The sequence below is a fragment of the Anguilla anguilla genome, chromosome 16 (genome assembly GCF_013347855.1).
Source record: "Anguilla anguilla isolate fAngAng1 chromosome 16, fAngAng1.pri, whole genome shotgun sequence".
In the NCBI taxonomy this organism is placed as follows: domain Eukaryota; kingdom Metazoa; phylum Chordata; class Actinopteri; order Anguilliformes; family Anguillidae; genus Anguilla; species Anguilla anguilla.
This window is the reverse complement of record NC_049216.1, coordinates 36,558,285-36,572,532: the sequence shown is the minus strand read 5'-3', so window position 1 is coordinate 36,572,532 and position 14,248 is coordinate 36,558,285. Positions and strand designations below refer to the sequence as shown.

The following is a 14,248-nucleotide window of genomic DNA, read 5'->3' as shown; positions in this document are numbered from 1 at the left end:
CGCCCCCCCAGCCCGCCCCCCGCCCCCTGCCCAGCCCGCCCCCCCCAGCCCGCCCCCCGCCCCCCTGCCTCTCCTGCGGAACAGGATAAGGGGGCTGCCCTCCCCCCCCATGTAGGAAAGGATAAGGGGCTGTTACACCCCCCCCCCATGTGGGACAGGCAGGATGAGGGGGCTGTTCCAGTGTGCCTCTGCCTGCGGTCCTCAGGTCAGTAAGCGGGGAGCTTCACGGCTGCCGTATGCCTGTCAGCTGATCTCAGATCAGCTCGGCCGCCTCATCCCAGGCCTGTCGAATACAGACACTGAGCGCATGAAGGACAGAGTTATCAGCGGATGTCTGTGCTGAGGGTGTCCTCAGGAATGGGCTTCACAGCTTGCTGATATGTTTCTGAAAGTATAAGCCTCTCAACATAAGCTCATCTTCGCCCTGTTAGTGATCAGATATCCCATTATCAACCAATCAATACATCACATCCTGTCTCTGTCATAATGGGGATAGTGTGGATAAGAGGTCTGTGACTTCAACTAGATTTTGCCTTAAAAAAAAGCCATTTGCTTTTATTTGTGGCTTTGGCTCCACCCAGTGGTGGGTGTGCAATAATACAGGCAGATACGTTTTACCTGAAGTAATAACATTCACAGGAAGGATCATTACTCATACTCAAATGAATATTAATTTCCCCTTCCATGGACAACACCCAGACTTTAATGAAAGCTCAGATAACTTCAAAGTGCAGAGTCACACTTTCATCCGCGTGCGTTATTCATGTGCGTTATTAAATTAGTATTGGATATTCGGCACAACTCCGGTAACGTCCTTAAACTCTCGCACCCCCGATGTGTCATTCCCGCAGGGAACAGGACGGCAGCATGCAAATGAGCACAGCTCCATAACGCACACAGACCACCGCAGATATTATCCTCCTTGGGTCATTAAGTTATGATAAATAACATGTGTTGCATCAATTTTTTTCCCATTTGCAAGATTGGGAGATGAAATAAGGAGATAATTTGGTTGGATAGTCATTCATTCGCATACTGGAAGTTAGTTTCATGTGAATTGGCTCATTCATGCTTGAAATCAAGAAAGTGGCAATTTTCTAAAGTGCAGTTAACCATGCAGAATGCTCATCCACCACTAGAGGGCAGCACCGTAGGGATTTTACACATGGGACCAGGGAGTGACATTCCCCTGAAGCTGGGAAACCCCAGTGGTTACCGGAGGTATTGCGGTTTATGAGCTTCTGGTGTCAAAAAGCAAATTTCCATTCAAAACTCCTTCACTCTGGCTAAATGATACTATTTTGGACAGTACTTATAAATTACAAAATGCCTTCACACCAAATTAATTACTCCAGGAACCAATTTTTTTTTCTCAGCCCTACGGAAGAAAACATAAGATCATTCCTTTTCATCCCTTCACATTTAGGTACTCTGTGCATTCGCTGGTGCCAAACAGCCCCATAGTCAAACATGGCTGCCTCCATTGAGCAACCCCCATTGGAATCCATGGAACAGGTGAGCAAAACCTGCCTCCAGCTCTTATAAATTCAGTTCTTATATCTTTATGTTCTCACACAATCTCTCAGCCTTCAACAGCATAACTTGTATTATACACACACACACACACACACACACACAGACAGACCAGACACACACACACACACACATCAGATATATTGTTCTAAATAGATCAGTATCTGTTCTGCAGAACTGTGAAAAGAGCTATTTTTCTGGAGATTGTATCCACGGGTGAATAGTTTGAAAACAACATATTTGTTGAACAATGTCAGTTGGAATGTCCTTTCTTATTATGGTAACTTGTCTCTTTGAAATTGGGCCAATTGCATTGGATAACAGATCATATATTTTAGGAACGTCACTGGAAACTTGCTGAAATTCAGTACCATCACCTTGACAACAAGCATGCCTTCCTGTATGAATAAACGAAACTAATTTACATATATTAAAAAAAGAATGTCACACGGATTTTTTTCATTTAGGTGTTTTTTTAGCAGCAGAGTTGCTGCGAGCTCTGGGACGTGATTTATGCAGAAAACATCTCCCTGCGGTCCTCTGGTATGCTGCTGATTCCTCCGCTGTTGTTTCAGCTTTGTTCTAAAACCAAATAGAAAAAATAAATAATGGAATGAAGCTGCCCCCCCCCCCCCCCAATACCTGTGTAAACACGACCTCTCGACAGCCCCCTTCCCCCCCAAACACCCCCACCCCTCACACAGTGGACGTTCCTCTGGAATCCATGTGCGAGGAACAACTTGGGGCTTGTTTTGATAAAGACCCTGGACTGGACTGGGTCTGACTAAGCACAGGACTCTGACACCACACAGTAAAACGCTCAGTGTTAAATCAACTCTTACAGAGTACATATGGTCTACTCTTAAGAGCTGAATTAACACTGGACATTTTACTATGTACCCATGACCCCCTACTTCTGTTCCGAGCCCCAAAAAGAATGTGGTTCTTTACTTATTAGTACTAGTATGCAGGTACCTGCTCATCTCTGTGAAGGCCTAAAGCTCTGCGGGACGGCTCTGTAGTGTCTGTGCATGACATGCTCTGTAGTGTCTGTGCAGGACATGCTCTGTAGTGTCTGTGCAGGACACGCTCTGTAGTGTCTGTGCAGGACGGCTCTGTAGTGTCTGTGCAGGACAGCTCTGTAGTGTCTGTGCAGGACATGCTCTGTAGTGTCTGTGCAGGACGGCTCTGTAGTGTCTGTGCAGGACACGCTCTGTAGTGTCTGTGCAGGACACGCTCTGTAGTGTCTGTGCAGGACGGCTCTGTAGTGTCTGTGCAGGACATGCTCTGTAGTGTCTGTGCAGGACACGCTCTGTAGTGTCTGTGCAGGACACGCTCTGTAGTGTCTGTGCAGGACGGCTCTGTAGTGTCTGTGCAGGACACGCTCTGTAGTGTCTGTGCAGGACGGCTCTGTAGTGTCTGTGCAGGACGGCTCTGTAGTGTCTGTGCAGGACATGCTCTGTAGTGTCTGTGCAGGACGGCTCTGTAGTGTCTGTGCAGGACACGCTCTGCAGTGTCTGTGCAGGACACGCTCTGTAGTGTCTGTAAAGCCCTCTGTCTCCCAGTGGAAGGAGAGAAGAGCACACGATACAAATAATTTCATCTGAGAAGAAAAGGAGGGAGAGAAAAAAGAAAGAATAAAAGCATGATTTAGCCATACACTTAGCCTTCAGCTGGGTGAGCGCTCTCTCTCTCTCTCTCTCACAAAATCTCTCCACGTCATTCAGTCTCTAACTGTACCATCTCACTCTGTCCTGTAGTCAGTCTCTCTCTCTCTCCTGTAGTCTGTCTCTCTCTCTCTCTCTCCTGTAGTCAGTCTCTCTCTCTGTCCCTTGTTGTTGGGACACTGCAGACCTGTACCCCTCACTCTAGCAGGTCTGCCGCCCCACACAGACACCCCCACACTCTGCTCACTCAGCCCCACACTCTGCTCACTCACCCCCACACTCTGCTCACTCACCCCCACACTCTGCTCACTCAGCCCCACACTCTGCTCACTCAGCCCCACACAGAGCAGCTCAGACACCCCCACACTCTGCTCACTCACCCCCACACTCTGCTCACTCAGCCCCACACTCTGCTCACTCAGCCCCACACAGAGCAGCTCAGACACCCCCACACTCTGCTCACTCAGCTTCACACTCTGCTCATTCAGCCCCACACAGAGCAGCTCAGACACCCCCACACTCTGCTCACTCAGCTTCACACTCTGCTCACTCAGCCCCACACAGAGCAGCTCAGACACCCCCACACTCTGCTCACTCACCCCCACACTCTGCTCACTCAGCCCCACACTCTGCTCACTCAGCCCCACACTCTGCTCACTCAGCCCCACACTCTGCTCACTCAGCCCCACACTCTGCTCACTCAGCCCCACACTCTGCTCACTCAGCCCCACACGGTGTGACGTGCTAAAGAATGCTGCAGCAGTGCATTATGGGAGGGGGATACCGGAGAGCCCTTTCAAAGAGAATCCTATTTCTGAGACCAAACTCTTACCAGAAAGTGGCCTGACTGACTGAAGTTCGCATACAGAAGTAAAGAGCTGTTACTGCCACTGTTCTGGACAGCTGCCTGCGAGCTGTGACACGCTCAGTGTGTGTAACAGGTGCAGTGTTTAAACAGACTGGGTGTGAATGCCGCTGGTTAGCGCGTTAGATACAGCAGGTTATTTTTGTCACGTGCACCACAGCCCTGTTCAGACCCCGTCCCAGGACCGCGGTTTGGGCCCTGGTGCCCCAGGAGAGGCAGACGGGGCGGTAATGACCTCTGATCAGTGCGCCCCGCCCTGGGGTCAGTGAAAGGGGGGAACGTCCCGGGGCCGAGCCGCTTCTCGCCGTGTTAGCGCGAGTTTGTCTTGGTGTGAAACCAGGCCGCTCTTTCCTCTCCGTCTGCCGCAGAATTCCAGCCCCACCCCCGCTTCCTGTCTGAAGAGACGTGGCATTATCTCCCCAAAACGGAGGCGGAAAAATGCAGGAATGCCGAGCTGAACCAGCGAGGACAATCCCAGCGCACACCCCATAATCAGCAGAGGGGACAGGACTACAGACCCCATAATCAGCAGAGAGGACCAGGACTACAGGCCCCATAATCAGCAGAGGGGACAGGACTACAAACCCCATAATCCGCAGAGGGGGGGCAGGACTACAAACCCCATAATCAGCAGAGTGAAGACAGGACTACAGACCCCATAATCAGCAGAGAGGGGACAGGACTACAGACCCCATAATCAGCAGAGAGGGGACAGGACTACAAACCCCATAATCAGCAGAGGGGACAGGACTACAAACCCCATAATCCGCAGAGGGGGGACAGGACTACAAACCCCATAATCCGCAGAGGGGGGACAGGACTACAAACCCCATAATCAGCAGAGTGAAGACAGGACTACAGACCCCATAATCAGCAGAGAGGGGACAGGACTACAGACCCCATAATCAGCAGAGATGGGACAGGACTACAAACCCCATAATCAGCAGAGTGGAAACAGGACTACAAACCCCATAATCAGCAGAGAGGGGACAGGACTACAGACCCCATAATCAGCAGAGGGGACAGGACTACAGACCCCATAATCAGCAGAGATGGGACAGGACTACAAACCCCATAATCAGAAGAGATGGGACAGGACTACAAACCCCATAATCAGCAGAGTGGAAACAGGACTACAAACCCCATAATCAGCAGAGAGGGGACAGGACTACAAACCCCATAATCAGCAGAGTGGAAACAGGACTACAGACCCCATAATCAGCAGAGAGGGGACAGGACTACAGACCCCATAATCAGCGAGCCGTTCAGAGGCGGTCCAGGCCCCTGGCAAAGTGCTGTAAAATTATTCAAACTGTATGTTCTGCCTGAGTGAGCGTCCTGCGCTGTTCTCCGACTGGCTCGTTAGCCAAGGCTCTGCCTCGTGACTCAGATTGTGTGCCTTGTCCCAGCTCGATTAGGGCGTCTCTTGTGGTCAGAACCACCCCACCCCCTCCATCTGCCCCACCCCTGCTGCAGGTGGTGTGAGCGTTGATCAGGAGCTTGTTGTTTCCATGACGACATGCCAAACGTTTCGGGTGCAGGGAGGCTTGTTGGTTTGCGCCGTTTGTTTTTCCCTGATCCCTCACATTAAGTGTTCCTCTAACTCTACCCAGGCCATGGGGCTCAGACTAACCCCACTGCCCAGGCCATGGGGCTCTGACTAACCCCTCTGCCCAGGCCTTGGGGCTCTATGACTAACCCCTCTGCCCAGGCCCTGGGGCTCTGTGACTAACCCCTCTGCCCAGGCCTTGGGGCTCTATGACTAACCCCTCTGCCCAGGCCCTGGGGCTCTGTGACTAACCCCACTGCCCAGGCCATGGGGCTCTGACTAACCCCACTGCCCAGGCCATGGGGCTCTGACTAACCCCACTGTCCAGGCCATGGGGCTCTGACTAACCCCTCTGCACAGGCCCTGGGGCTCTGTGACTAACCCCTCTGCCCAGGCCATGGGGCTCTGACTAACCCCTCTGCCCAGGCCATGGGGCTCTGTGACTAACCCCACTGCCCAGGCCATGGGGCTCTGTGACTAACCCCTCTGCCCAGGCCCTGGGGCTCTGTGACTAACCCCTCTGCCCAGGCCCTGTGGCTCTGTGACTAACCCCTCTGCACAGGCCCTGGGGCAGCAGTGGAGGAGATGGCCTTTCCATCAGTGTTCTCGGTAGAAGCCATTTTTGATTAAACACAGCCCCTGTTAAGCCAAAGGAAAATCTAACTGTGGATCAAAAGAAGTGGGTTTGCGCTGTAAAAGACCCACAGATGGACTGGCAGAGATTATTAAAACTCCAGCTGGCTCAGATGGGTTGGGTCCCCATAGTCACATGCTGAGGTTTCCATTAATAGGGTCTTTAGGGCAGTATTTTGGGTTGTGGGCGCTGTGTAATTCTACTGGCCACTTTCCCTCCCACACACAAACACACAGGACAACAGGACACACACAGACACACAAACACACACATACACACACACAATACACAGGACAACAGGACACACACACAATACACACAGGACAACAGGACAGACACACAATACACACAGGACAACAGGACACACACACACCCACACACACAAACACACAGGACACACACACACCCACACACACAAACACACAGGACAACAGGACAGACACACAATACACACAGGACAACAGGACACACACACACACACACACACAATACACAGGACAACAGGACACACAAACACACAGGACAACAGGACACACACACACACACACAAACACACAGGACAACAGGACACACACACACACACACACAAACACACAGGACAACAGGACACACATACACACACACACACACATAATCACACAGGACAACAGAACACACACACACACACACAAACACCCAAGACAACAGGACACACACAATACACATGCAAACTGTCACATACACATATACTCACACACACACAGGACAACAGCACACAGACACACAGTATACAAACAAACACACAGGACAACAGGACACACACACAAACACACAGGGCAACAGGACACACACACAATCACACAGGACAACAGGACACACACATGCACGCACACACACACTTGCCGGCGCTACTTGATCCCACAGACAGTGGTACTGAGACCGGAGGGAAAACCATGTGCAACATGGAAACTCTGTAACCATAGCGATGCAAAACAAACTGAGTGTGACACACCCGTCTGCTGCATCGCCCCTGGCCTCTGTCCAGGGTGAGCATTCGGGATGGGAGGGGGGGCCGGCAAGAGATTCGGTTTCGCCCCTGTGCGACCAAAAAAATGCATACCAGACAAAAACATCCCAGGAGCGAAAGCGCTGCGTGTTGCTTCAGTTCCATCACCCCATCCCGTCCCATCCCGTCCCGTCTGAACTCCTGGGGTTCGGACGGGAATGGAAAGATGGAAAAATCTTTGAGCATTTCCTCCAGCTGATGTGCCCACCACATTATGTTTTCCGTATTCATGACGACATTGCTCCCACTCTGGGGGGGGGGTTAATGTCATTGTCCTACTGCTACTAAAATCCCATCACCCCCTAATGGTTTGAGTAAGGGGTGCTGACACCCCCACTCCCAGTGCTCACCAGACGCCCCCCCACTACCCCCCCCCATACAGGCCAGAGCAGAGGAGGAAATCAGATGTCTAAAGCCTGAGAAACCAGCTCCTCTGTGATGGAGACAGTGAGTCGCATTAGCAAAGGACAAAGGCACTCCACTTACTTCAGACCCATGTGCTCACTGTGGCAGTACTCTAAGGCTTCATTCATTATTTACATTGTGAATTATACCTTACAGAAATTCTGACACGCTCTGCAAAACCAGTCCTCCAATTCACCACTAATGCAGTTCCGATCAGACATTGTACAGACATCTGATGAACACCGTAGCCAACGGCTGCAATGCACCATGGGAGCAAGGCAGAGAGAGAAATGGCTGCATACTCGTTAAAGCTAATCTTTAAAGCAGGAGCGGCCAGTGCCAGTCCTGGAGGGCCGGTGTGCGTGCAGGTTTAGTTTCCACCAGTTACCCTGGGTAACTGAGCTGATTGGCTGTTTACACCAATGCTGCACTCGTAGATTAGGTCACAGTAAAATGATTTATAGAGAGACACAAACACAGTGTTTGGCTGTCATTCATGAGCGTGTATGAAATGTAGCTGAATAAAATGCCAGATGGCGTAAATGTTAGGGCTAATTGAATAATTCAGGCCAGAAGTTTAGCATGAAGAGCAGAAACAGACACGGTCCTCGTTACCCACCTCTGGTTCAAAGGACAGGACCCCCTTACTGACAGAGGACAGGAACTCACACAAGTACAGTGCAGAGGATTCATTTTGACGAATACATTTTTGTCTAGGACGGGTAGCCGAGAGCATGCTTGCCAATCTAACTTATGCTTTTCGAAGGAAACTGGAGAGGAGGTCCTCCAACCTACATCACTGAAATTAGCCAAAATCTCAGAAGATCTATCAGGTCAAAAATGGAATCACAGGTATTGAACTTGTATTAACACCTGAAGATAGCAAAAATATTTTTGCCATTTCTGGGTGAATTTTCCCGTAAAAATGTTCTTAACGGGGCAGTACCATCTAATTGTGTGTTACTGGAATGTTCCAAAGCCCCAGGCCAACTCCAGGTATGAAATGCTCAAAAGCTTCTTTTCTTCCTTCTTGAATCAGGATTTGATGATTTAAAAAGATGAAGATTTAAGTTTTATAGCTTAAGGTTGACGAAGCTGTAGGTTTGAGCTCGATGGTGTTTCTGGGGTTAACGCACCCCTTGTGAGGTAAACTCAGAAGTTTGGGATTAGATCTGCTGGGAAAAGCTGCAGTGCAGTGTGAGCACAGAGAGCGCAGTGTGAGTGCAGTGACAGTGCAGTGTGAGCGCAGTGAGAGTGCAGTGTGAGCACAGAGAGCGCAGTGTGAGCGCAGTGACAGCGCAGTGAGAGTGCAGTGTGAGTGCAGTGAGAGTGCAGTGACAGCGCAGTGAGAGAGCAGTGACAGCGCAGTTAGAGTGCAGTGAGAGCACAGTGTGAGTGCAGTGACAGCGCAGTGAGAGAGCAGTGACAGCGCAGTTAGAGTGCAGTGACAGCGCAGTGAGAGTGCAGTGACAGCGCAGTGCGAGTGCAGTGACAGCACAATGTGAGCACATTTAGAGTGCAGTGAGAGTGCAGTGACAGCACAGTGACAGCGCAGTTAGAGTGCAGTGCGAGTGCAGTGACAGCGCAGTGTGAGCACATTTAGAGTGCAGTGAGTGCAGTGACAGCACAGTGACAGCGCAGTGTGAGCACATTTAGAGTGCAGTGAGAGCGCAGTGAGTGCAGTGTGAGTGCAGTGACAGCGCAGTGAGTGCAGTGAGAGTACAGTGACAGCACAGTGTGAGCGCAGTGTGAGCACAGTGACAGCAGTGACAGCACAGTGTGAGTGCAGTGACAGTGCAGGGTGAGCACAGAGAGTGCAGTGAGAGCGCAGTGTGAGTGCAATGACAGCGAGGTGAGAGTGCAGTGTGAGTGCAGTGACAGTGCAGTGAGAGTGCAGTGACAGCGAGGTGAGAGCACAGAGAGTGCAGTGAGAGCACAGTGTGAGTGCAGTGACAGTGCAGTGTGAGTGCAGTGACAGTGCAGTGTGAGTGCAGTGAGAGCGCAGTGAGAGCACAGAGAGTGCAGTGAGAGCACAGTGTGAGTGCAGTGAGAGCGCAGTGTGAGCACAGAGAGTGCAGTGAGAGCACAGTGTGAGTGCAGTGACAGCGCAGTGTGAGTGCAGTGACAGTGCAGTGTGAGTGCAGTGACAGTGCAGTGTGAGTGCAGTGACAGCGCAGTTAGAGTGCAGTGAGAGTGCAGTGACAGCGCAGTGTGAGTGCAGTGAGAGCGCAGTGTGAGTGCAGTGAGAGCACAGTGTGAGTGCAGTGACAGCGAGGTGAGAGTGCAGTGTGAGCGCAGTGAGAGCCAGGAAAACAAGACCCCCACCCCACTTCGACAGGATGTGCCCAATCTGATATAGAGGACACAGATGTACACACTTTGCCTGCTCCCCCCAAGCTGAAGCCCATTATGAGTGCAGCAGAGGTATCCCCCTATCCCTAACCCCCCCCCCCCCCCAACCCACCCCACCCCACAAGGCCTGACACTCAGCACAGGCATGCTCGTGCCGGAGGAGGCAAAACTCCGTGCTGCAGACGGATGCGGCGTCTGCCTCCCGTCATGGCCTGTCACCCGGGGCAACAGACATTGTCCATCAGCGCACGTCCTGATTTTACCTTAAACCCCGCCCCCATTCCACACACGACCCCAATGCGTTTCGCCATAAACCCCGCCCCCTCTCTACCCACGACCCCACTGCATTTCACCTTAAACCCCTCCCCCTCCCTACACACACTGTGTTATATCATCATTCAGTTGATTCATATTGCACTAATGTCCAGGCCACTACGACGCTCTGCTCACAGGCCTTGTTCACATAATGCTATGCGCTCCTGGTGGCAATAATAATTAATGTTTTTATTAACACAACATGGCGCAACATCCTCAGTGCCTCTCTTATGGCCCATTGTTAAATTAGCTGATCACTTATTTTTCCACTCGCATTGTCTGCGAAACAATAACCAGCAAAGGCTTAATTTATTTCCCACACTGAGTTACCAGTACACAAATATCACCCCCCCCCCCCCGCCCCCTGATGCCCCCCCCCCCCCCCCCCCCACCGCAACCCCCCCCCCGCTGAGAGAGGTTACTGTCCTCACAGTCGTGTCACACGGCTCGCCCTATCCGTGACATCTCCTCCCACGCTTCCTCCTCGTGTGCCAATCCTCCCTTGGCCTCAGTAACAGACCCAGAAAACGGCATTGTGGGATTGATTTTAGGTGACCTTAAACAATGTGCTGCAAATTCAAATTCAACCACAAAAAAAGAAAAAATAAAAGCTAAACAAAACAGAAGGAAAAAAGAGCTCACCGAGTGCCTGGCGCTGGCCATGTCTGAGCCAGACGCTGTTTATCAACACGAGTCACAGCCAGCGCCACAGTCAGCGCACAGGAGGGCATGACGAGTCTGGCCTCCGCACCCATCCCAGAATCCCTCGCTCCCCTCCGCACGGTGGGGGGGTCCTAAATACAGTGCTCCTATCCACCCAGAACTCTCCACTTCTCACAATAAACTCAGCAGTGTCTGATCAAACGGTCGGGGGACAATGAAAGGTACAGTAACAGGACTTCGGGGGAGGGGGGGTGCCCCACTTTTGGAAACACCACCCATATGTTCTCTTTCTGCTTCTTTAAGATGGGCTTTACTTCCTGAGTCCAGCTGCTTTTGGAGAGGAGCGATGATATTTGATATCAATTTTGTAATCTTTTTTTTATATGAAACTATTTGAAACTTAGGATGTGATCGCTGGCTCTGAGGTTTCAGAAATCAGCAGGGTCTCCAAAGCGGTCCAACCAAAATAAACGCGGTCAAAAAAACAACAGCGACGCCCAACGATGTGTTTCCACAGCTGAGACATGGAGGAGACAGCTAGGGAAGAAGTTTTTGAAAGGAGGACCATGCGGAGCCCCGGCTGGGCGTTTCCCTGACGACAGAGATGCCAGTCAGCTCCCGCGCGTTTCCATGACGACAGAGATGCCAGTCAGCGCCCGGGGGCTTCCTTCACTGACTGTGACACGGGCACCTGTGCCTGAGATGCCACCGCAGGAGAGCGGGCACAAGGACAGACAGACAGGGGATCTGTGCACTCACATTCCTGATGGGGGATCTGTGCTCTCACATTCCTGCCCAGCGCGTGTCCCCTGCTCAATGGCCCTTTGTGTTTCTGAACAGCAAACTATCAGAGCTGCATGTGTGCCAAGCATAATGCGCTGGGTCATACGCTATATACAATATTACTCTTGCAGAAATGGTGTGGGCGAAATATGTCAGTTTAAATGAGTCTGTCTGTCTGACTGTCTGGTACAAGCAGCTTTGTCTCTGTCTGTCTGTCTGTCTGTCTGTCTGTGTTCAGTTTGAGCAGATTTGTCTGTCTGTCTGTCTGTCTGTCTGTCTGTCTGTCTGTGTTCAGTTTGAGCAGATTTGTCTGTCTGTCTGTATGTCCCTCAGTCCGCGCTTCCGTCTGCGCGCCTGTGAGAGGGGAAAGGGTTAATGAGTTCCTCCCGCCCCCCCGGCTGGAGGCTGGTTTCATTCAGCAGCGATGACGTCACTCCAGAGTGCTGGAGCCGAGATTTGGGAAGCCCCATCCCGACTGGAGCAAGGAAACCTGAAACATGAAGCCGAGAGAGGGAGAGAGAGAGGGAATGGGAGAGCAGCAGAGAGAGAGAGAGGGAGAGAGAGAGGGAATGGGAGAGCAGCAGAGAGAGAGAGAGAGAGAGAGACAGCAGGGGAGAGAGAGAGAGAGAGAGAGAGAGAGAGAGACAGCAGGGGAGAGAGAGAGAGCGAGGGAGAGCAGGAGAGAGAGAGAGGGAGAGCAGGAGAGAGAGAGAGAGGGAGAGCAGGAGAGAGAGAGAGAGGGAGAGCAGGAGAGAGAGGGTGATGTCAAAGCAGCTGAGTTCAGAAAGTAAACAGTACTCGGCGTTACAGCATGCTGTCTGCGGGACGCCAGCTGGTGGAGCTCAGCGGGGAGACTCTTGCGCTCCGGAATCTCTTCCTCATCCTCCTCTTCATCGCCCAGACGCCAGCCTGGCCACACGGTAGGAGTGCAGATCGCTTTCTCTCTCTCTCTCTCTCTCTCTATTTCTCTCTGCTTCTCTCTCAGTCCTTTGTTTTTATTTTGGGGGGGGGGACCAGCATCCGCATTCTATTAAAGAAACCTGACATTGGAGAGGTATTTGGGGAGCTGTGTAAAAACAGTGTTAGCTGGAACAAGAGGAAGGGAAAACAGACCCAGATGTGTGAGGGCTTCAGATAAAGTGTGCCATTTGTAGGTGAGGAGGGGGGACGAGGTGTTTAGAATCCTCTGATGAATTTTGGCTCTCAGGTCTGTCTGCTCCAGAACAGCCAACCTGTCTGAGGTTAATTTCACATTTCTAAAACTCCCACCCCCCGATAAAAAAGAAAAATAAATTCCTTAACACAACTCCTCTGTTTTATGTTTGACCATTTCTGAGTAAGTACAGCCAATAGGAAAATAGCAAGACTTTTAAATCGCTGGGATTGGCTAATTGGCTGCTTCTCTCATAGCAACAGCTCTGTGTTATGAACCTGGACTCAGCTGATGAAACTGACCCGGTAGAACAGGAGCTCAGCCTTGAATGAGAGATCAGGAAAGATAACTGGATTTAAAGCATGCAGCAGATACTGTGCAGTGATTGGCTGGCTCATCAGTATGACACTTGTATGTGACTTGCAAATGCTTGTAAGATCTAATGAGGGAGATGGGACCAGGAGACAGGTCCACGGCTACAGCCCTGTGCTTCAGAACAAGGAAAGCTTCAGCCAAGCAGGAGCAGGCAGCCGGGAGGTTCTGAAGCAGGTGAGCTTCAGATCGCAGGTTCTGATAGGTGCTCCTGGAAGAAGAGCTTCAGATCGCAGGTTCTGATAGGTGCTCCTGGAAGAAGAGCTTCAGATCGCAGGTTCTGATAGGTGCTCCTGGAAGAAGAGCTGCAGATCGTAGGTTCTGATAGGTGCCCCTGGAAGTTCTGCTGCTGCCGTAGTGACCATAAGGCTCCAAGGTAACGAGAATGAGCGTATGACATGACTAATCAGGTAAAGAGGATGGTAGCGTGCCAGCCCTGGACGGGGTGAACTGAGCGTTTGGGTCGCTTGTTTGGGTGTCTCAGTAGTTGCTCAGGGTCAGAAGCGTTTGCAGTTGAGACTGATGACACAGGGATGGCGATCACAGGCAGCGCTGAGAGTGACTCATCAGCAGATTCCCCCCAGCCCAGCTCCCTTTTGACCAGCATTCCTCGCTGTTTGTGTCAGGCTGCTACACCCCCCCGCCCCCCCCCCCCAACCCCCCGCTGAGTCTGCGGTGTCCCGCTCCCTCTTGCCCCCCCACCCCCACCCCCTGGATGGGACAGTTTCAGCACTTCCCAATGACCCAGAGTGCTCGGGGTGCTAAGGACCTGTTTTGGTAACCCCCCCTGTGGGACTGATCTGGGAATATGGTTGAGGAGCAGGCAGAAATGGGGGCCAGGTTGCAGGAGAAGAGCAGGAAGAATTTTTGAAACAGGAAGTGAGGAAGAGTGATTGGGCCTAATTACTGCAG

The 14,248-nt window shown here is 51.6% G+C and overlaps 1 protein-coding gene across 3 annotated transcripts in view; it reads left to right on the top strand.

The window, feature by feature from the left end:
- The first annotated feature begins 12,478 nt into the window (after positions 1–12,478).
- The window catches only part of pamr1 (peptidase domain containing associated with muscle regeneration 1), a 43,730-nt gene continuing 41,960 nt past the window's right edge, over positions 12,479–14,248 (top strand). The window contains exon 1 of one of the 3 annotated variants that reach the window (XM_035396191.1): positions 12,479–12,731. In XM_035396191.1, the coding sequence (XP_035252082.1) occupies positions 12,574–12,731 (158 nt within the window). In that variant the 5' untranslated portion in view covers positions 12,479–12,573. The remainder of the gene's footprint in view (positions 12,732–14,248) is intronic. The other 2 variants (XM_035396193.1, XM_035396192.1) reach the window with 2 other exon arrangements.